The 24,973-nt window shown below is 32.5% G+C and overlaps 2 protein-coding genes across 2 annotated transcripts in view; both read left to right on the forward strand.

The window, feature by feature from the left end:
- Positions 1 to 148: 148 nt before the first annotated feature.
- LOC111085859 (THAP domain-containing protein 11-like) lies at positions 149 to 1,902 on the forward strand. The gene is made up of 3 exons (XM_022386397.1): positions 149 to 448; positions 639 to 677; positions 919 to 1,902. The coding sequence occupies exons 1-3, from the start codon at positions 296 to 298 to the stop codon at positions 1,081 to 1,083; spliced, it is 357 nt and encodes a 118-aa protein (XP_022242105.1). The 5' UTR covers positions 149 to 295; the 3' UTR covers positions 1,084 to 1,902.
- Positions 1,069 to 24,973, forward strand: part of LOC106459846 (activating transcription factor 7-interacting protein 1-like) — a 57,710-nt gene continuing 33,805 nt past the window's right edge. The window contains exons 1-2 of the mRNA XM_013919510.2: positions 1,069 to 1,079; positions 7,627 to 7,736. The gene's annotated coding sequence lies outside the window, so the exon portion shown is untranslated. The remainder of the gene's footprint in view (positions 1,080 to 7,626; positions 7,737 to 24,973) is intronic.

Consider the following 24,973-nt stretch of genomic DNA (forward strand, 5'->3'; position numbering starts at 1 on the left):
GGGGGTGTTATAATGTTACGGTCAATCCTACTATTCGTTGGTAAAAGAGTAGCCCAACAGTTGGCGGTGGGTGGTGATGACTAGCTGCCTTTACTCTTGTCTTACACTGCTAAATTAGGGACGGCTAGCGCAGATAGCCCTCGTGTAGCTTTGCGCGAAATTAAAAACAAAACAAATAGTTTCCACCGTGTAACGCGTGTACAATGGACTAGTTGCACTGTGCGTAACTCTAAACGAAAACGAGGCTTGGTGGGCATGCTCGGAAAACCTCCAAAGTCCTTGCTCGAGTGAAATTATGTCATCACTACACTGCTGTGTTCCTCATTGTACAAATGATTCGCGATACGACAAAAAGGGAAGATTATCGTTCCATCGATTTCCCAAAGACAAAACACTCAGGAAACAATGGATATGCAACATTGGGCGAGATGTCGGAGAATATTTTCAAGTGAGTTCTTATAATTTTTCCTTATATGTGAATATGATTAACAAGATGCACTGTTTTTCGTCTTCATTCGTGTATGAACCCTAACAGTAATACAAATTTAGTTATAAAATGTTTGTAGACTATTAATTTTCAAACTGACTAAAGCAAATGAAAAAGTTCTTGATAGAAACGATTTATTTTTGGATTGTAGCATCAAAAAAGAAAAAGGCAAGATGAGAGTTACTCTGAGGTAAAATTAGCACAACTGCTATTTTGATATTTACCGAGAATACCAGGTGTAGATGCCTTAACTGACACAAAAGTGAATTCACAATTAAAATATCAGTTGTATATTTCGCTACTTATTGATTTTATTTATCGATTTCCATGTAATATTGTTGCTTCAACTTAATATTTTAAAATTAAAACTTGTAAGTAAAAAGTATTCGTTTCTTTCGACCTAACGTAACATGAGTTTGTTTTGTTTTCAGATCACAGACAACACAAGAGTTTGTTCAGCACATTTTAAAGAAGATGACATAATCAAAACTCTCACTGGACTGAGAAAATTGAAAGCAAACACAGTGCCCTCCCTTTTTAAATGGTTCAAATGTACACCCAGTAGACCTCCACTTAAAAGAAGATACTTACAGTAAGAATTAGCAGTGTAAAAATATGAAACATTAAGTCTGATAAACAAGTTAGCATTATAAAGCAAGTAAAGTCTAATTATCATTATCACCTGGAGATGTACTAATTCCAGTGAAAGTAACTCACCCAAACTGTCACAGGCAGGATGTCGCTATTAGTTATTAATATGCACATTCAATGGTATTTCTAGGATTGTTTTACTGTGGGGAGGGGCTTAAGGGGGTCAAGTGTTATTAAATACGGAAGAAATGGTCTTTTTTGCCTTTAAGAAGTGTGTATTATTAATTTTTTTTTAATTATCAAAAAAGCCAAAATTACCCCAGGCTCTCTTTGCATAGCTTTCCAGCAGTCTGATGCTGTTTCAGATTACTATTACCCCCCTCTGTTAGTTCTTTTAGTTCAAGTTGCATAGTATGCCTACCCTGCTAATTCAAAGTATTAACACTTTCATGTCACAATGTAGGGAGAATGTTAAAATTTTACATACTAAATTCTGGTAGCTCAAATGGGTGGCTCCACTGGGGGGATCTTCCCCATCACAAACTTAGTGAACATGTCACATTGTGCACATTCCTGCAAAAAAAAATCAAAATGTTTATGTGTGATCTACATAAGTTCTTTTCCAGATCATAATTTGCTTGTGTTACATGTGACACAAAACTTGAGACTATTTGACAAAGATGATACAATACGAGGTGCATCCTTTGCCATATTTTAATGTAATAAATAATTTGCACAGTGAGCTTTATTTTCACTTCAAAATTGACATAGTTGAAATAGAACCACTTGCTGGCAGAGACAACATGATGGGATGGACTTGAGTGTACGTATCCACCCCAGTGCTCATTCTAATCATTTTTCTAATTCTACATATCTGATGAGAAAAGTATATGGGAGAGTTGACTATGATTCATTGATTTCATCTTGAGACCATTCTTTATGTTCTCTAATCATGAATCATGTGCACTTAATTGACGCAATCTTATTTTGATGCATCATAATAGGCATGTTGAATTAACAATTCATTAAACACATCATACAGTGTATGGGGGTGGTTAATCTGCAAAGCACTTTCTGCTAATTCAAGAATAATTTGAATTTGACATTGAAGCAGTTAAAGGTATGTGAAATATTGATAGCATTTTTGCTAGTTTTAATCTTAGTTTCAAAATTATTTAAATGCAGGTGAATCAAAAATATACCTTGTTTCAAAGTATGTAGGAACCAAAATTTAACCATCTTATTAATTTCTAAGCTCACTAGTTACAGAAGAGTGGCATTAAAAGCCATCACAAGAGTTAGACATTGAGTTATCTTTGTTCTTGTATAAAACATTATGATTCGTTGCGAGACGTTATACCTCCAGTTCCTTTAAGTATATAAATTTCTTAATTAGAAATAAAATCTTTATATTTGAAACTTATGAAGAAAGTTATTTAATGTGCTATAAAGCTGGAATCTGTCAAGGTTGGTGATAGCTTAGAACCTGTGGCAATGAAATTATAAGGATTGAAGACAGCTTATGTTGATGCATTCCTCGAGTCACACGAATACTTAAATAAGCTATTAGGATTTCTCCAGCAAGATACGGTGTATGTAGTGCTCCAGAAAAATACTTGCAAAGATTGAGTGTATTTGAAATATGGAAATGCTGAACATTATGCTAGGGTTTGCAAACAAAAATCCCAAGGTTTAGGCATAGCTATCACTAATTTTGAACTGCTGATCAGAGGAAGGACAACTAATTGGTAGCACTTGCTGCCTACATGGTTTCTCTTAGCTGAATAGTGGGTTTGACTGTCAAGTTATAACACTCACACAGCTGTAACTATAACATGTGCTCAGCAGCATATAATGGCTCAAAAGTTCAATTTGCAGCTCAGCACATTTACCACTAGGCCACATCTTGTACCATTGCAGACAGTACTACCCTACACTCCACAGATGAAATCAAACTGGTCCTGCACATAAAGTGGAAAGATGCAGCAGGCCAAAAAGAACAGCTGCAGGTATTGTTGAACTATCTCCACGGATGTCTCAAAGATGTTGATGAAACAAACCAAATCCTTGCTCATTAATTTAAGAGATCTCACTGTTGTTGTTCCCTAGGGTGGTAATTAAGGGTATATTTTACCTTCAGAGTTTCAGAAGATGTTATGAAATGAAGGTTTTAACTTTTGATAGTACTAATTCACATAATTTACTAAGTTCACTATAACTACTAGTTTAATTTGATTCAAAACCTTTTTATTCTACAGGTAATAGATATGAGGGAAATAGAAAATTCACATATAGGAAAAATATGTTATATAGAACAGTAATCATATTTCTGTAATTAAAAAATGCACATTATTCATATGCTCCATATTTATTCTATCGTAACACTTCTCTTACATCTTGTACACTAGGTATTCAGTACATTGTATCGAAGCAATGTAACTGTTAAATGTAACTTCTGTTCAAATGCATGGAAAGAGCTGCTATGTATAACATTTTGGTGTGTGTGTGTGTTTTTAATACAACGTTTAAGTAATTGGCATTATAGATATCAAAAGATCGATTTCACCACGTGAGTAACATTTGACATCAAATATTGTAAAACATTGTCTGTTAACAAGAGAGAGAAAATAAAAATCTGACCATTCACCATGCTTAAATACCACCTGATAAACCCTTGAATGTTTAGAACTGTCTTTGAATTCCTGGCTTGCAAACAAACCTTTGAACACCCTAGTGTTCCTGTAACTTGGAAAACTCGGCCAGTGACAAGGTAATAAAAATGTATGGTGTAAGTGCGAATAGTTTCAGTTCCGAGTGTTGTGATGTAGTGTATACAATTTATCACTAGGAAAGGGATCAGTTCATAGAAGAAATATGTATGTGAGCAAAGAAAAAAAAGAACTTATTATTGAAAGCAAAGAAAAATTTAATAATATGTCAACAACACTATATATGCAATATCCAGTGCTGGCAAGGCTTTTCCCTCATCAGGCCAGCTGGGATATGACAAACATAGCAGTGGTTGAGATACTATTTATATCATCAGTTAATTGAATAACAACTGTAATGTCATTTACAGTGTCATCATGACATTTATAGAAGTGATCAAACCAGATGAGTGTTATTAGAAACTCTGTCTTCAGTGGATTATTGTATATTTGATTCTTCTTTTGTTTTAATGAGTTACAAGTGTTTATTTTCCCTGAGTTGTAAGTTGTATGTGCCTGTTGTCAGTGTAGTGATCATGAATTAAAACAGTTTACCGGATTTTGATGATGTTATTTTTGTCTAGCAGTTAATCATCCCTTATTACAAAACAGATAAGGACAAACTATATATGGTTTACTGTAATTAGTGGATTAGTTAACTTCCAGCTAGATGGTGTAAATCTCACCAAATTACTGGGAACCTCAAGAATGTACAAAGTTTACTTAAGAATTCATTCATTAATTCCACTATATAATTCTTTTGTGTTTTACCCCTATTTAGTCATCACCATTATATGACAGAAATAATCTTCATCAAAGCAACTTCTAATTAATTTGTACCTTAATTCAGTGGGCTTTTTTTACTATTAAACACCAAAAACATTTTACTCGTCCCAGTCAGAAATTTTAGTATAACTTTTATATGGAAGGTATGCTGCAGCTCCAGTAACAAACACCTACAGTATTAGACATTGTAAATATTTTAGGCTTCTTGTGAAATGCTATTGTTTTTTTTTAATTATTATTCAAAACAGACATGGCACTACTACATGCTAAAAGAAATAAGCTCGTGTCACTCCTGGCACAAGCACCACAGTCCCTGCCAAAGATCTACAGTGGACAGAAGGACTTGTGTAATTGATATGTATATCCACTAGCAGAAAAATATGTCTACACAGAAGTAAGTTTAATATAATTCATAGAGCAATCCTGAGAGCTTCCATTCAACCATCTTTTGTTTATATCCTCATCTGACTCTGAATGATATGCATATTTTACAATTAGCCTGAAGATATAATATTTTAAAGGGTTCTGAAATGGAAATCCCCTTCATCCCCCAAGGGTTAGTAGAAAAATATTAGTTGGCCTTCTCATAGAACTAGTTCTGAACATACCGTATTCACTATACAAACCATTAAAACATAATAAGAAAGCTTAAATTCATTAGATTTTATTGTCTGCCATCGAATGGTTGAATTGCACAAAAATGAATACCTGTATCCATCAAAAGAATATACTGTAGATAAGAATGTTTTTCATTCTCTCACTTTGAATTATTATCATAAAAATACCATATAAAGCAATGTCAAATTTTAATGTACTTGTTACCTAAGTAAATACCGTTTTTAACCTCCAAGGAAGCTTAAAAACTGACAAGTTTCTAACACATTTTTTTTCTTACTCGGCAGTTTTACATAATTTTTAAAAGGTTTTCTTCAAGCAGACTTGCTTACTAAAACCAGTTTTGAAATGTTCCAAAATTCCATTAGGACTTCCAACTTTTAAGAATATGTTTGAGTAAGACTTTTGAAAAAGTAAAATTTTAGCAACCTGTAAAGTGCTACGAGCACTAAAGGCAGCTGCTTTGTAGAGAGACATGCCCGCCAGAAAACGTTTTATTCGGTGAAGCAAAATAGTACAATTTGGTGAATTTCTTTTATCGATGTGGTGCTGAATTTGACCCAGATCTAGCCGGTCCACCAACCATAGTGAATTATAGGAAGCTGCTAATTCTAAACAATAAGAAACTGAACAAAATGTGAATATTTTACTAATGTGTATGAGCATTAAAATAGGCTCAGGTGTGTGTGACTGCTCAATGGGTAAGTGTTGATAGCTTTGCAATATATTTATCTCCAGCAAAGAGAAAATAACTTTCTTAATTAGGGTGCAGTTATAAAGTCCCCTATCAAGCACCTAAACTAATTAGGATGCTTTTAGAAGTACAACATATTTTAGATGCTTACTGATTAAATACATGTATTACTGATTCTTGTGGAGCTTTAAATGCAATGAGTCCTAATTTTAGAATATATGTATTATTAAGAATATGCATCTCTTTATCACCCACATACATCTAAGGGAATCATATTATTTTGCATAGAACTGACCAATTAAATGATGTAATTTTTTATGTATCAGCATTGATTAATTGAAACTTGTTTTTGATTATTCAAATTATCCAAGTAATCAAAAACATTGCCATGCATGTACACAGGGGTGTGTGTGTGATTAATTGTCGATTGTTCAGCATGATCACAAAATGTAATCAACTAATTGAAGTTAGTATCTCTGATTGTTACTATTTTAGATGATTCCACTATCCAAGTATTTACTTCCATTGGTGTGACTACGTGGGATGGTTTGGATGTGTTCTGCTTGCACACAACTCAACGATTGTGAGGGTGTGGCCTAATTGCCATTGGTTACGTAATTAGTCAAGTTGATGCCTGTTATTTGTGTTGTATGGCTACATAATAGTGTAGCTTTAACATAATTTATTGCTTACTTATTACAAGCTACAAACATAACCAGTGTTACTTAGGGCAAGACCGCCTTGATAAGAAATGTTACAACAAATTAATACTCGTTATTCTTTATTTGCTCAAAAAAAATGTTGATTGCTGAATAACTTGCTCATTTGACTGTTTCTCATAAATTAATAGACAAAGACATTATGTAATACTGTTAAATCATTAACTTATTTACACGAACATAACTCTTGTTTAATTACAACTAGATCTAGCTAGATAAAAAGCATTGAAATAGTAAAAACAAAAATCTGATTGTCACCATATATCACTTAATAACTTCCTAGTACACCTAGAATTAAGTGAGTTGATTTAGTATCATCACGAGTTTTCTTCCCAAATAGTAAATGTACTATCTTTGTTTTTCTAGGATAGACAGGAACTTGTTTTCAGTTAATTATGTATGATAGATAATACAGACTAATTCTTCTTTGAAAAATAATTGTCCTTACATTTCATGTGACTAAAATAGTAAAGACTTGTCGCATGAAATTTAAGGACAATTGTTTTAGTAGAGTAGTCTTGTGAAAACTTGCAGGGAGAAACGCATGAAATGGTATTAGTTGTATTTTCAGTTTGTTACAAGATTCGTATTATGTTGCATATATGACATATTTTGATGTACAACAGTTTAGGATTAAAAAGAGTAACATAATCCTAAATTGTTTATTTGAAGATGTCTATCTGGTTAAGGAAAGGGTAGTTTAAAAGTTTCTTTAGAAAAACCAAAAGAAGCCGATAGTGGGAAGTTCAATCTCTTGTAAGAATAATTGATTAGTTGAATGTAATCGATTAATGACTCAGACTTATTAATCAATTAGCAAATTCCTTGAACTGTTAAGATCTAATTTCATTGGCAAGTTTTATCTTTCTGTTACCACCCATTTGGTATTAAGTTCAAGGTAAACCTGCCCTCATTTAAAAGGTATTCATGTCAGTTATTTTACCACATAAATCTTGCATGTTGAGATTACTTTCATGTCCGTATATTTCTTTAGGTTATGTTATAAAAGAAAGATATATTTTACAGGAAAAACTACGGTTGTAATTTTGAATCTACCTTATCAACAAGTGGAATATTTTGGAATTCCAGCAGTGTGGCAGTTAATTCTAGTGACAGTTTGTGGTGTGAAAACGAAGGTAAGTTCATCCTTTTCATATACAATTTCATAGCTCTGTCACAAAAAAAAATTACAATTAAGAAACACAATGTTGTAAATACTTACCATTAAACAACATATTCACTCAAAAATTGAGTGTAGTGTCTCAACATTTTGTGCCTATATATTTGTTGAGTAGAATTTTGAAACATAGTCATAAATGGATATAATACACACACTTATGCTGCTTTGATGCGTAATCTGTAAGTAATAAGGTAATCAGCTTTTAGGGTATAAAATACACCCAAAGCCAAATACTTCCTTGGGCTCTTTCCACACAAACATGTACCCCACTTGACTGGAAAAGGTAAATGTTAATCAATTTAACCAGATCATCTTTCATCACTATATGTGAGCACGTAATTTATAACTATTGTACTACTGTGTGTACAAATGTGCAATTTTTGGAATAATGAATTCCTTGTGTATAGCCATTCTACTAATGTATTTTAGATGATTTAACTTGTACTATACATGTTTCTTTAACACTATTTATTAGTGTCTCACCATGAATTTTGAGCATATTTTAGTTGTTGTTTTCTTCTTTCAATTCACAATACATTTCTTTGAAAGTGAAGTTATCACCCTAGAGAACTATACAGTCTGGGCTACAAGTGAGCTGCTATTATTATTTCACAGGCTGGGCATGACCTAGTGGTTAATGTACCTGGTCTGTGAATCTGTGGATTCATAATTCATGACCATTACTGCAAAAACATACACTGCGCTTTGGAGCTGTGCATATGTTCTAAGAATGGCAGTCAAATTGTACTATTTCATCAGAGTAGACTGATGCTGACTAGCTGCCTTCCATTTAGCCTCTCAGTTCAAAATTAGGGACAGCTATCCACAAATAACCCTTTGTGTACTATTGCACGAAAATTCTGAAAAATTTTATTATACTCCCTTCAAAGTGTGATAAATCCTTTCCGAAGGACATGATATCTGGCATGAAAGTACAATAAAGGTGGCAAATATATATGTTTTATATATACATACATACACCTGAAGATGATATTGTATGTGATTTACACGTTTGGTGTACTACTTGTCCTACACCAGAAAGGGGTTCAGGTTTTTATTTAAATGAGCAGGTGTTTCTGTTTGTTGTTTTCTTAACTTCTACATACATATCTTTATAATATTAATCCATTAAAGCTATTTTGATCTGAGTCTGAAACTCTGTCATTATATAATGAATGTAAAAAGCACACGATTTTAAAATTTAAAGTTTTCAATATTGCTACGACAGCAGAATTCACGTGACGCTGGTAACACGTAATGAGTATCTAGAACGTTCATGAAGGCTCGAGTGTTTACCAGACGCCCTCTATTTCGTATATATAAGACTGGCGAGAAGTGACGGCATATAGCGATAAATAATTGAATTGCAGACAGACAGAGACGGACAATTGAGTCAAGCGCGGTAGTAAGTAAAGTGCGTGAATCGTTCATTGTGAATTACAGCGTATGTTTAAGTTAAAGTGACTGTGGAATTTAAGTGTATTGCAAAGTTGTATTGAGAAAGAATAAACTAGTTTTATTTAAGAAAGGACTTGTATCGCTGAAGTTTCTCGGGAAGAATTTCTACGGGAAATTAACAAACGAACAGAGACGTAACAATATAGTGCAATTCTCACATTATTGCTTTCATATTCATTGTTTGAAGTTAAAGCATACCTTAAACATATAAACGTAAATGTTAGACTAACCATTCCACTCATTTATTGTTTTAACTTTCATTTTAGCAAAACTAGGATATATGTTTAGCACATTTGTAAGTAACTTTAATGTGTGTGTGTGTGTGTGTGTTTCAATTACCTTGTACTCACCATCAATATGGTCTTATTCTTTGCTTTGTTCTTGTCCATGGTTACTGATAAGGAAGTGTAATTCCATAAAAACTAGTGACATTTAGCAAATCCAACAATAAACTGAGCCTCTTGCTCCACTTTTTTTTTACCAGAATTGATAATTTTCATGATGAAGGAAATACATTATTTTTTAAACATTTAAATAGTCTGTATTTTACTTGAATGCTTTGACTACATGTAATTAGAAATTTTAAACAATTTAAAAAGTCGTACATTAGATATTCAGTTGGCTGAGAAAAATAATTCAATTCACCATAGCACCACATTTCATTAAGTAAAACAAAAACTTCTAAGTTATTGCATATCTGCACACATGCAGTTAATGATGAATCTGTTTGTCAATCTGACTGTATTTACGATATGAAATGGTTTACTAAAATCTTCCATACTACTTCTATTTTTTATTTGATGTATATGATTGTGATTCCCATTTTTTGCCTCTTCCATCAATGATAATACTGAAAGACTACCACTAGCTAAACACAGCAGCAGCAGCCCCCCCCCCTTAGCCGGGATGGAAATGAAACTGACATCAGTTAGGCCTAGTCTTGTGGATTGAACATGTATTACTCGTTAGTTAGGATAGCAGTGATTAGGAGGTACGTCTGTTGTTTCTGAATGATGGTTATTTTCAATGATGGCACAAAAGACTGGACTGGATATCAGAAGGATCAAGTCACCTTTTGCCTTCTGAGTGATGATTCATGATTAATGATTTATAGTTAATGATTGATCAAAGAATTAGAATTTATTAGTTCATTATTTTTAACTTTTGATTGTTTAATCGATGGTTGATAAGCCTGAGTGAACAAAATGGAAAGACCAGGGTAACAGAAGATAAAGAAGCCACTATAATACTAACTTGAATAGTTTCAAGTAAACAATTTTTCTTAGTGCTGAACAAAAGAAAATGAGCAGGCTATGTGTGTAATGGGGTTAACCATCCTCAAATGCCTTAGAGTATTTGGTAATCTAACACTTGCCCAGAAAAGGCTTATCTGACTGAGTATGAAAATAACTAGTATAGCCCGGGCAACAACATATATAAATGTGAAAAACAAAGCGAAAGACCTACTTTAACAACTACAGTTTGTCATTTAACCATTTGACTAACTCTAATTAGCTTACTGAGCTACACCATTACTCAACACTTGATAGCATTAAAGCAAGACTGTCAGGAAACTTTCCCCTCATCTCACTCTGGTGGCTCAGCATTAAACCTGTAGGCTTATAATGCTAAAGTTCAGCACACATCGTCCATTGTGCTTAATGACAAACTGTCAGAGAACTGTGAGTAAACAGGCTGAGCCTTGAACAACATCTAGAGATACATTTAAAAAAAAATTGTTTGAATTTTTATGGAAAAAAACAACAACAACATACCATATATTTGATAGGAGGCAGAAGAAAAGATAGTTTAACTGTGCAGGTACTGAAAACAGCTTGCCAAAGTGAATAAAATAACAAAGATTAAAACAAATAATATTTCCTAAGAAACAACGTAATAAAAATGTATAAAAATATATGTTGCTGTCTTGTACATAGCGATGTTCTCTTGGTGTGTGGTTCTCACCATGAGCAGTTGTACAAAAACTAAAGGAGGAATTCTCAATATGAAAAAGGTATACAACACAATTTCACTCTTTAGAAGATGTGTCGAGACAACAACAAAAAAACTGCATTTATATTTTATGCTTAACTGTAAATAAAGAACCATCTTTAATTGTCTGTCGTCTTTCCCAGACACACACAAAATCATAAAGTGTAATTTATTCCTTGATTGTGGTACATTCCTGGATCAAGTTTTCCAACATTTTTTTCTCATATTAAGAAACACTATAAAATATCATGTAAATGGAAAGTATTATGTTGTAAGTAAGTTGTAGTGTATTCTTTCTTTTAAAGTTATTTTATTAATAATGATAACTTTTTATTAGAGTAAGCCATGAACTTTTAATTAATAACATTAGTTAGAATTTGTAATCCATCTAATTTTATTACTTAACATTTTTTATAAACATATTTTTATTACAAACATTATTTTGTATTGATTGCTTAGTATATGAAGTTAAGACTAACCTTAATTTCTTAAGCTGGATGAACCTTGTGCAATTGTATTGGGGTTATGGCCAAAAATATCACTAACAGCAATGGTATCCAACTAATTAAACAATTTATACTAATCGTTATAAGTAAAGATTCAATTAGTTATAGTCATTACTGAGCTGATTTTGTTGTTGTTGTTCTGATCAATTCAAATGCATGAATCAGAAGTTATTCATCTCTATAAATAGTGATGCTTTTGGTTGTCTAAACACTCGCATATCATTAAATCGTAGACTGTGGTTTATTGCTTGTTTTTCTTTTTTCTCTAGAAGCAACATCCACATTTACAGATTTATGTTATAGCTATACCTTTGACATGTAAACTTATTATAGTTTGCATCACAAATGTATAAAAGACATACAGTTTTTCAGACTCATTCTTTTCAGGTCTAACCCAGAAATTTATTTGTTGCTATGCAATGTAATTGCGCACGCTCAGTGTCTTCTCATGCCGGCAGCATTCATTCATCTATTTGATTGATGGTTCATGGTTTGTAAGTGGTTATCATGGCCGCACCATCCAGTGATCATATAGACATTACAAGATTACTTTACATTTAGTAATAGTACATTCGGATATCATAGGTTAGGGGATGAGTTTGGATATGTTTGCGACAGTATGTGGAAATGGGAAGAAATTAAAAAAGAACTCCAGCTGTTGACACACCACCAACAACATGGATACTTAAACATCCATACATTGCACGTGATGTAGTTTAACAAAATTCCCTAATTAAATATTAATATTTAAAATTATATAATGACAGATTCAGGATGGCGCTATTTCCCCTCATCCTCTCTGCTATGACATAAAATCGTACAGAAACATATGTGCTTGTGACGTACTTCTGTGCTCATGCTCTTTACTTCATGTTACAGAATCCTACGATTAGCATTCCAAATCCACAGGAAAATAAAATATGCAGACATTTTAAATACGCATCTGCTGAGCAAATTTAAAATTCTGCACTATTCTGTGTGTTTGATACTTGTTTCTAATGTTTGTTAGCAATGGTTTATCACAAGAATGTAAATCAAGTAGCCATTACTATATCAAACAATTTATGGGGAAGGTACTTACAATTTAATGTATAAAGCACTTTGTCGGTAACATCAAAACGAAATACACAAATATAATTTATTAATTCAGTACAAATAATTCTGTAATAAATAGTATATATTAAAGTACAAGAATTTGGGTTTACAAATGATTAAAAGTGTCTGCTGTTTATCATTAGGAAAATCAAATTAAACTAAATTATACAAATAATTTACTTCCTGTACTGCTTAGTATATAAAACTCACTTATATCACCTAGTGGCACAGCGGTATGTCTGCGGACTTACAACGCGAGAAACCGGGTTTTGATATCCGTAGTAGGTAGAGCACAGATAGCCCATTGTGTAGCTTTGTGCTTAATTACAAACACTTGCTTATTTTACACAAACCATCTCGTTTTTTTTTATCTGTATACCTGCCTCTACAGTCAAACAGTTTTCATTCTCATTTTGTATTAACTTCCATATTCGACTTTTTATTTTAGTTAACACTGTCTTTTGGTTTGAATTTCGTGCAAAGCTCTATGAGGGCTATCTGCGCTAGCCATCCCTAATTTAGCAGCGTAAGACTAGACGGAAGGCAGCTAGTCATCACCTCTCATTGCCAACTCTTGGGCTACTCTTTTTAAAAAAGAATAATGGGATTGACTGTCACATTATAACGCCCCCATGGCTAAAAGAGGCGAGCATGTTTAGTGGGACAGGGATTCGAACCCGCGACCCTCAGATTGCGAGTTGAGCGCCCTAACCAGCTGACACACATGTAGTTCAAATCTAAATAAAGTGAATCTCTATAACAGTGTACTTATCCAATTATCGTTTTTTTACTCCAATACATTTAAGGCAAACACGTGCAGAGCAGCAGAAGTCATTATCATGGTTTTTCGTTTTTGTTTTTTTTTATTTCAAGAGATTTTAAGTTGCTTCGTTTCTTAATTAAGCTTAAGAGAAATCTGTTAATCAAAGTCGAATGCAATTATTTTTATTTAAGTAACGAAATATACGCTATGTCGCACAGAACAAAGGCATCCAGTTCAGGTGTTGAGGGAATTGAGCCTGTTTTAAATAAACCTCCCCTCTTCATTGAAATTTGTTTTCTTCATTTATTTCTATAAGGTTAACATATGTTAATCACCACACAGAATTTTCACATTTTTATCAAACAGGCACTACTCAAGCAGTGAAACAAGTCTTGTTTAAGCTATGCAACAAAAATATTTCGAATATTTTACCTGTAGACATCACTAGGTTAAATAAGGAATACAAACAGTTTAATTACTGTTTATTGCAACTTTAAGGGCAGATACACCTGTAACAAGTAAACACTGAAAGTGAAGAATTCTAATCATTTTGTGGCTAATTTCCTGGAAGAATCCTAATCATCATGAGGCTAATTTCCAGAAAGAATCCTAATCATCTTGGGGTTAATTTCCAGAAGAATCCTAAACATTTTGTGGCTAATTACCAGGAAGAGTTTGTGTTTTTCTTATACCAAAGCCACATCAGGCTATCTGCTGTGTCCACAGAGGTGAATCGAACCCCTGATTTTAGCAATGTAAACATGTCAAACACTAACAAAAACACAAGAAATTCTGTTGTCCACGGATTTGTACTGCCTCTGCCTATGACTTGGTCCTTGTACAGGTCCTTTTAATTCGCAGCCAAATACCTCTAAAAAACACAGCGAATGTAAATAATACCAACTTCCGTTAAGAGCATACTGTGTACTTGAGTGAAACTAAATATCAACCTAGCCATCAGTATAGCTGTTCAAATACATAATAAATAAATAAATATATATATATATAAATATTATGTTTCTACTTATTACAATTAAAAGGCATTATTGGGTAACGTTCCTGTTAAAGATATTTTTGGCTGTAATCTTAATAATATATCATTTAGATGTAGATCAGTCCTAAATACATATTTTAAGCTAATAATGCAAAACAATCTTTATAATAAAAGCATAATAGCAAACGATAAATCAAAATATAAAGTAATAACATTCACTATACTAATTAAAATAACAAACAAATGGTTACATAACCTGAGAATGCAACAGTATTGTATGAGAGGAACATTTCACCCCCCATTGTTTCAAGGTGGATTTACGTGATGAGTTTATGGGTACAATACCTTGTAGAAGGGATAGTACCAAAGCTTTTCAATCAACACTCCTCCACCAAGCCAATAGAGAACAGAACGACTGGAGATCAGATGAGAGACAAAGGTATTTTAGACTGGTATTATAAATCTTTTAAAGTACATATATGTTACTGATCTATTCTATGGGCCTACATATGACAATAAATTCGTTTTAATTCCAATGACCAATGGTAAAAATAACATATATATACAAGATACACTTTATTTTGTAAATTTATGAAAAGACTACTGAATTGTCATGCTGTTTTGCAGTTATTAGGTAATTATCAATTTTGCTTCCTCTTCCTCATGTCAAATTGGGAAATGGGTAAGAAGGCCCTTAACTTATGTATGCCACAACCTAGAGTACAATCCAAGGTATAGTGTTACCCATGGAGCAAGTGACAGTAAATAGTACCACACTTATCTTATCAAACACATACAGTGAAGCTGGCATGATACCTTCATGTAAAGATATATCAGAGGTGGAGTTTCCAGTAAGTGACAGTAAATAGTACCACATTATTTTACAAACACATACAGTGAAGCTGGCATGACACTTTCATGTAAAGATATATCAGAGGTGGAGTTTCCAGTAAGTGACAGTAAATAGTACCACATTTATCTTAACAAACACATACAGTGAAGCTGGCATGATACTTTCATGTAAAGATGTATCAGAGGTGGAGTTTCCAGTAAGTGACAGCGAGTCAGAAAGAGGGGAATCAATTTTGGAAGGAAGTAGGAATATTAAGAGTGTAATAATTTCCGGGTCTTTGTCACCCTATATGCTATTTGTTACAAAGAATGTACCATATGCTAACATAACTCTGTCTCCCTCCCCACCCCAACAGCTTTTCTGAATTGTCGTCTCTGACCCAGGTTATTAGACAGAAAATTCTGTAATGTTTTTTTGTTGTTGTTATACAACTGTATCAAAATCAATATAGAAGTCAGAATTGTGGTTTTTACTTTGTTTCTCAACACGAACGGATGTACAGGTTTTCCTAAAACTTGTGTATTTTAAAATTTTATCTTAGTTTTTTGTTTCTGTATTTATTATACATATATGGTAATCTTGGTAGTGTTAAAAAAATGGTGCATACGGTGTAGTGCTAAATTAAAACTGATCAGATTGTGACGCTTCATGAATTTCCAATTGAAGGAGATTTTAAAAAGTGTACCTAGATTAAATTTATAAAAATAAAGCATACCAGGGCCAAAAAAGCCAAGTATGTAGCTTAAAATTTTTTTTATTAACTTTATATGAAAGTTGAAATAAGCTTCGTGTAAAGTTCGGTACTACATAATGATTTTGTTCTAACCGGTTGCAATGAAATTACCTACACTATAGCAACAAAAGATGGCATTCAACCAACGTGGAATGAGGCATAACTTTAACGACCGTCATATGCGAAGAGGAGGGGAGACAAGTGAAAATCTAGTGAGTTGATGAAAGAAATTTAGGAGAACTGGGTCAATTTTCCAAAATCCAAGACTTAGCACTAGGTAAATTTATAAAAAGTACAAGCAGTTTTGTTTTAATTATAATAAAAAATATTCTTCGGCCAATGACATGGACCCTGATAATCTTGCCATTTCTAACTTCATATACAGGTTGCTCTTCTACAAAAACAATCCAAGAGTTGGCGATGAGAAGCTGCCTTCCCTCTAGTCTTACACTGCTAAATTAGGGACGGCTAGCGCAGATAGCCCTCGTGTAGCTTTGCGCGAAATTCAAAACAAAACAAAAACAATACGTTTATAACTTATAATTACCTCCTAAAGGAAGAACAAAGTACGAATTAGGGTTTCGATACCCGTGGTGGGCAGAGCACAGATAGCCAATTGCGTACCTTAACTTCAAACAAACAATTTAACTACTGTTTATTTAAAAATGAATAAGCGAGAAATCTCCAAGTTCATAAAAAAAAATGTTCATGAAACAATCCAACAGCAAACATATTTTTCACTTAATAATTCCAAACGAACATCATAGCCTTCCATAAATTCCACAGACAGAGCATCCATAGTGTAGCAGCCAAATCTTCCCCACAGTAGAACGAAGTACAACTCCATTTTTTTAAAATATTATGTCTCCGTTCGTTAGTTAATTTTCCGTAAATTCGTTCCGACGGAACTTTAGCAACACAAGTCCTTTCTTAAATAAAACTGGTTTATTCTTTCTGAATATAACTTTGGGATACACTTAATTTCAACAGTCGCGCTAAAACAAACGCTATAATTCTCAACGAACGTCTCACGTGCTCACCTCAACAATACTCCGTTCAATTACACACACACACGCCTTGTCCCCGTCGATCTTGGCCGGTCTTATGTATACAAGACTACACTAAATCTAGATGGATCTCGAGATTTAAGGAAAGGACGTGAATGTTCGAGAACGACGTGGCGTGATACTAGTCACGTGACCTCTGCTGACGCAACAATATAATTTTGATTTCTGCCATTCGTGAAGTTTGGTTGTTGTTATGGGAAAGTGAACTATTAAAGTATATAGATCATATGCAAAACACGCTATCTGTAAACAAATTCACAGGGGGAGAATTGAAACCTTCTTCTGGACTCTTCAAACCATGAAAAATGCTGCTATATGTGTGATAACGGTTACCATAGAAACGTTATAAAAGCAAAATTTAAATAATATTTTAATACGACCACCCGTTTCATAAATGGTAGATTCTCGCGGCTATACTGTCAAGGAATAAAGGCTCGTACATGTACGGTCCGATGCTACTGTATCCGACATCATTTTCATTGCAAGATCTGGACTTTTGAAGATTGCTTCACTATCGTGAAAAACAAAACAATTATTCGCCGGTTTGATAAAATAAAACAACCGTATTTCGTATGTATTAATGCGCTTGTTTGGTTTGATCTTCCGAGAGAGTTTAAAAAAAAAAAGGTAATGACATAGGCTCTCATAGGTATAGGTTCTCTATGTTACTGTATGAATAATGCTCGTATTCGTTAGGGGGCGCCTTTAAATAGCTTTCTTTATTTTTTGTAAATGTTAAAGCTTTAGAAGTTGATAATTAAAACTTGCTTACTTTTAAACCACGAATAACTTTATGAATTAAATATAGGTTCTGGCATTATGATAATATAAAGGGCAAGAATATATTAAGAAAGTGAAATAGGTAATGAACGAGATTACAACGCTTTAAGGATTTATGAAGCGATTTTTTTTATATATATGTAATATTTTACATCTATTATAACATTCTGTCACAAATTATTTTAAAAAATATAACTTAAAGGCCAAAAAAATCGTGAAAACCCTTGATATTTAGCTGCGCTTCAAATACGCTTATATTCCGGAAACACTCGGTTATTTTCGGTAGGAGACGTCACTGGAGTCAAACCGTCAAACGCATGAGCTTGCTATCAGAACACACATTGATTTTAGAGTGAGGAGGAGGCGTATTTATCATTTTGAGAATTCACTGGTAAGATGGTGTACTGTGTGGCTTATAGGTGCACTAACAGAAGCAAAAAGGGTTCGGGGATTAGTTTCTTCAATTTCCCGACTGACCCTTTAAGAAGAAAGGTTTGGACACAAAACATTAATCGGGCTAACTTTACCCCAACCAAATACAGCAGGTTATGTTCGGACCACTTTGAACGTGACTGCTATGAAAAACATGTAGACGATATGGCTAGAATTGGCTATCAAGGAGGATACAATAAATTAAAACCAGATGCCATACCAACGATATTTTGTAGTAAAGGTGTATCAAAATCTAAGACCAAAGGAGCAAATGGAAATAAGAACACGGAAGTGTCAGCACGGTCAGCAACGAGATTTCGCCGACAGAGTACCAGGCTTCGGAGAGAGTACGTGAAAAGACAGCACAGTAAGGCGAGTCCTTGGTCTTCCTGTGTATTAAAAGAAGTACATCAGTTATGTCTGTTAAATAAAAACATAAAAATAATTTTGTGAATAATTGTCTGCCTTAGTATTCCCCTTTTTTATTTTTATGTCAGTCGGATATTTTTACTTCAATATATGTATATTCCCCCTTCCCCCAGTGTTACTGTTAGGCCTTGGATCATACAGGCATCAGCGAAATAGATAAATAATAATAATATATTTGAATCAGTAAGGTATTGTTCTTAATAATACAGTGAACACTTACGTTTATAGGCCTACTGTTCTGAGTCTTCGAATATACTTTTGTTGTTGTTGTTACGTCTAGCACTAATCAATTGTAACTTGTATATGCTAATAACAAATTATGAGCGGGAACCAGTGTAAAATGAACTGCTATAATCAAATTGTGATAATATACATAACGTACTTACGAATCAGAGTTATCAAATTGTTCTCTATTTACTTCTTCTTCTGCGCCCCCCCCCCCCAATGGCTCAGCGGTAAGCCTGAAGGCTTATAACGCTAAAAACCGGATTTCGATACCCGTGGTGGGCATAGTACAGATAGCACATCGTGTAACTTTGTGATTAAACAACAAACAATTTTTCCTCTGCTTCAATATCTTCTGAAGAATATTTGTACCTCTAATTTTGTAGATCTCGAGAGAGAAGGTTGAATGTTATGTTTATTTTTGTGTGTATCCTTAAACTCCATCTTTACTTTTAACTGTAAAAAGTAGCTTGACGCGTGGGATGACAACCTTACATCTTCTCGTAGGACTCCCTCGATGTCATCAGATCATGTGACTTGTTACCTCTAACATTCCGGCTGAGCGGAAGGGAAGTACAGCAAACTATCGATGGGTTTTTACTCATGATATTTTAGCCTTTAAGTTACATTTGGGGAGAGAGATTTGTGACAGCATGTTATTATAGACTCTAAATATTACATTTCTTCAAAAAAAAAACAACACCGTAAATCGTTTAATTGATGTACACTGCAATAGGAATCGGGATAACTAAAAACACGCAAACACTATTTAAAATGTTTAGCACAACAAAAATACACTATGTTTCGATCTCACTTTCATATACAAGTGTTGTGGAATACTTTAAAAGATAATAAGCCTAAATGCTGTATAGAGTTTGAATAATATGATTGGAATTATATTGGCATTTTATTATATATTACACTACTGTATTAATCAATATAGATGCAGATACAGAAACGGCTGGTAAACGTCACAAACAAGCTCCGCCCATCAAGGCACGGCGTTCTTTCAGCAGCTGTAGCATGTTTATCTTTAAATGTATTTATAAAATCTGTGTTCTTTAAAGAAAAAAAAACAATAACCTTGCATAGGTGATGGAGAAAATATATTTATAGGTATATATTATTATTCTATATGAGCCACTTTTTATTGTCATAATATCTGCCCTGCGTTATGATTAGGAACAGGATTATCAATTAGCTTTTTTTTTAGGCCTACAACATTTATAAGATATACCGTATTTTTCGGAGTATGAGACGCACCCTTATTTTGAAGACAAAGTTTTGGGGAAAAAAAAGCTACAGTCGCATTTGAAAGATTTTTATTGAACAAAAATTCAGTTTGATACTTTAAAAATTAGTATATATTGTTCTAAACACAAAAGAGCTCAAAACATCAAAATACCTTAATTCAAAAAAAGGTTTACTGTTATTTAGTGTGTTTCAAAACCTACAAAATCTTCATTGCTTTCACTGTAATTACTTTTTTATTATTTAGGGAGCATTATAAATAGTTATGTTTTTAAAAGAAAAAAGTACTATTGTTATAAATAACACATTCAATTGAACTAAACTATGCATGCCTATTTAAATATATTTACACTTGGCTTGTGTATATCGTATATATACATATATATTATTCATACCTTCGGTGTATAGGACGCAAGCAGATTTTGACATCTAATTTTGGGGTAAAAAAGTGCGTCTTGTGTACCGAAAAATACGGTATTCTTTTCTATTACTACTGTTGTTAAGTTTGTGAAACCCTCATTGTAACAAATTCTGAAAACATTAAATAGAAACGTACGATAAAAACTAATTTCTATGTACACTTTTTACTTTCTTTTCAGACATACACATAAAAAAACTAAAAACAAATGTCATTATGTATTGTTACAGCTCATTTATTATGTTTAAACTAAAATTACAATTGATCCTAGTGAAATTGTGCTTTGTTTACTACTAGTACTTAACTAATGAACATTTAGGCCTACAACTTTATTAATTTTTTTTTCTATTACGAGTATGTAGAAAGGGAGTATTTGGTATCTAGTTCTTGAATCATTAATTGATGTTTTAATTGAAAGTAAACCTTTTTTGAACAAGTGAGTACTACGTGTTTGAAATTCATTTTCATTTTATAAATTATTCTGCTACTTTAATTTCTGTATTTTTATTTTAAATTAAAGAAATATAATAAAAACTGACTTTTCAGCTAGTACCACTAGTAACAATACACAATAACATTTGTAAATATTTTTTATATATATACATCTCAAAAGAAAGTAAAAAGCTTACGTAGAAATTAGTATTCAGTATATGTTTATATTTAATGTTTTCAGAATTATTTGTTACAGTGAGGATTTCATAAACCTAACAAGTGAACATTTGTCAACCTGATTGGTTTTGAAATACTTGATTATTAAGTTTCTGATGTGTTTTATGGCTGAATGTACTGTGTACTGTAGATTGTGTCCAAATAATGTGATTGCTTCAAGTATAAATATGTTATAAATTGCAGCCACCTATAACTCACTTCTATCAGATTCACCAACTTCAAGACATTTTGGCATCTAGATTGCAAAAATTTTGAAACTTTACCTATTTTTTAGTATGTTAAGAATTAGAATTATTTAAAAGTGAAAGCATTTTGTCTTTACATTTATCTGTCACAAAATACAATAATAATCTATGTTTGATTTGTATGTTCACTTTTTAGAGAAAATTATTATATTTTGTATGAAAAGTCAGAGAAAGTAACACTTTTTTAAGAACCTAAACCACAGTAGGCCTAAAACTTTGCTAATGTGGTGACATTTTCCTGTGAGTTTCCTTAAATAAAATTTATTTATCTTTATCTACTGCACTGCAGTTTTCTATATGCATGTAATCTTCATGCTTAGTTAGATTTTAAAGGTTCTCTTCAAAATTTATAATTAAAAAAAATATACCACTCTTTTTATTCAGCATTTCATAGTTGTTTGTTTCTCTATTTACAGGAGAAAAAACTAAGAAATCTTTATATACATAAGTTAGTGTAGTAGTTTGTGATAGATGTAAAGTATTAAGTTGAAGAAGTTAAGTAAATTAAAAACTGAAAATGTGAACAGTATTGAAAATGCTTTCAAAAAGCATTCCTTATATAAATTAAAAATTCTAGCCAAATTAGCTTGTTATATATAGGGATCTGAAAGAGCGTCCAAATTTAGTTGACCACAAACCTCAAAACATGAACTTTTATAAAAGAATATTTCGAGTAGTGAACTAGGAGCAAATGGAACTTAATCATATCTTGAAGGTGAAAAATAAATTGATTTTATAAGAACAACAATAAATTAGTCTTGAAGCAAAACTGAGTACAATGACATTTAAAGTGAAGGTAGAGAAATTGTAAGAGTTTTCAAGAACCTACAAGGGGGTTTCGGGTGTGCACTGTCATACCAGGTTTACAATGCCATAGGAAGGTTAGACTGAGGCTAGATTTTAGTGGATTCTTATAAAATCTATCCTTTAAATCGTGCATGTTTTCCACAATATTTATGTAGTCGTGTATAGTTTTAAAAACAAAACGTTGATTTTATAATCAAAGAGAACATTACGACTGTTGGAAGTCTGTCATGCTTCGAAGGGTGGAGCTTACTTGTGACGTATTCTTGCCACATCTATATCTGGATCAATGTTGACTAGTGTAGTTGTAGACTGTGTGTGTGTGTGTGTGGATGAAGGTTTAAAAAATGCCACAGTGCAGAGCAAAATATTGCACAGTAAGACGTGGAGAAGGAAAACATACTTTTGCCATTCCAGACCCCCAAAAAACTACAAGTTATGTGCTGCTTGGATACATAATCTTGGTATGAAAAATGTGGATGTAGATATGTATACCTACAAATCAGCAAGTATTGTTTGCGAGGACCATTTTATAGAGGACTGCCTTGTTGAGAATGTACGGGTAAGAATACTGTTTTATTTTGTGTGTCATTAACATATAATCTAGTAGTAATAAAATGTTTTTGTACAAAACTTCAACTAAAAATCACCAGTCAGCGTATAAGGAACACATCGATCTAACTAATTGCAAAAACAAAAACATTATTCTAATTTGTATTAATAAACATAGTTTAAGTTGTTTCACAAGAATAATAGAAAATATAATACTTTGAAATATTCTTGTTGGTTGGTTGCATATTTCAAGACCAATAGTTGGTAAAAAGGGTCCAGTGTATAAAAAAATACATTAATTATGTTAATTTAATTTTGCATATATTTTTATGCAACTTGAAAATTTAAGTATCCATTTCATTTATGTTTTCAGCCTAATATTACATTCAGTATGTGAAACAGTATTTTTTAAATGAAATTTTAATTATTTTAATAAGCTGTAAGTAGTAGTCACTTAGATGTAGACCTGATCATTACTTGATTAGATGTTTACCAAAGAGTTCCCAGATGGAAACAGTTCACTTTTGTTTACATTTTCCCTTGTGTTAACTTGTTAATGTGATTTTCAAATATACACATACACACATTTTATGATATTATTTTAAGATCAAATGAGACCTTGCAAAATGGAATTAGTAGTGGGATTTACTATTGGTAGGAATGAGTATGTTCTAATTGGATAAAGGCATGACTCAGTTGTTTCACTAGCTTATAGGAACACTAAGAGCTTCATAATTGGGTAAACTATTTGTCGATCTTTCAAGCGCTCACAGAACATCATAATAAGTTAATATATATATAATTAATTAAATTCAACTAACCAATTCTTCTTATTTGAGACTTGGATAGTTGGAATAATCAAAAATGTGAATAACTGGAAACTAATCTTGATCAGAATATTTTTGTGAGCTATGAAACTAATTGATTAACCTCAGCATACAGAAGGGTCAAAGTGCATATATATATGTATATTTTTGTAGTTAGTTTCAAAATTTCATTAAGTTACTTTATTATCAATGTATATCAATAAGCATAATATCAAAACATGGTTTCTAATTCAAATTTTATATTATCTAAGTTTTAATTTCTTAATTTGAAGAGGAAATGTTTAAATTAATTCTCAGTTTACACCTCTGTTCTGTGACGAGTGAAAAATGTGCACACTGACTTCTGATTTATAGGTTTTTCTTATGTTTTGGAGTGTCTAATTAATTAGAAACACATACTATATAGCTATAGAAAAGCCAAGTTATAAAATATTAACCTTCTATAATCTTGCTTTAGTGAGATATCGCTATTTGTTCAATCCACATGACACCCCTCCTTTCACTGTTTCTAAATATGTGTCTATAAATATCTGACATTGCTATGAGACATGTTTATAACCAACAGAAAGAGCACATTTTTCTTAACAAGATTCTTATATGATAATTTCATTTTGATGGCTATAAATAAACAATTTAACTTAAGATTCATCATCTGCTATCATTGTGATTCTGCTCTGAGCAGCTAACAAAATCTTTTAAACCTATTTATAGGTTAGTTAAAAAGCCAGTTAAATTATTGTTGTTTTGTAACCTTCTGTGCTAGTACCTGGTGGCTTTTTTTGCATTCTGAGATATATATATATATATATTTGAAACCAACATGAATTATTTTGTGGACGACCAACATAGTGTAGAAAAAAGTAGTGTTATCAAAACACATTCCCAAGTATAAGTATGCCTCAGTGCTCATGTAAGTCCTAAAATTCTTTTTTTTTGCATATATATATATATATATATATATTTATTTTTTCATTTGTTATATATTTTGTAACAAAAAATATTTAAATGAAAACAATTAGAAAATGTTTTGTGTCCATTTGCTTGGTGAAATCATGCTGTTTGAGGCTGCATGATGTAGCTACATCCATTTGTTTAACTTA

The sequence above is a fragment of the Limulus polyphemus genome, unplaced genomic scaffold, assembly GCF_000517525.1.
Source record: "Limulus polyphemus unplaced genomic scaffold, Limulus_polyphemus-2.1.2 Scaffold667, whole genome shotgun sequence".
NCBI classification, from domain to species: domain Eukaryota; kingdom Metazoa; phylum Arthropoda; class Merostomata; order Xiphosura; family Limulidae; genus Limulus; species Limulus polyphemus.

Coding starts and splice junctions, on each gene's coding strand:
- LOC111085859 (XM_022386397.1), top strand. CDS start 296: ATGTCATCACTACACTGCTGTGTTCCTCATTGTACAAATGATTCGCGA. Junction 449..638: donor ATGTCGGAGAATATTTTCAA/GTGAGTTCTTAT, acceptor TTTGGATTGTAG/CATCAAAAAAGAAAAAGGCA. Junction 678..918: donor AAGATGAGAGTTACTCTGAG/GTAAAATTAGCA, acceptor TTTTGTTTTCAG/ATCACAGACAACACAAGAGT.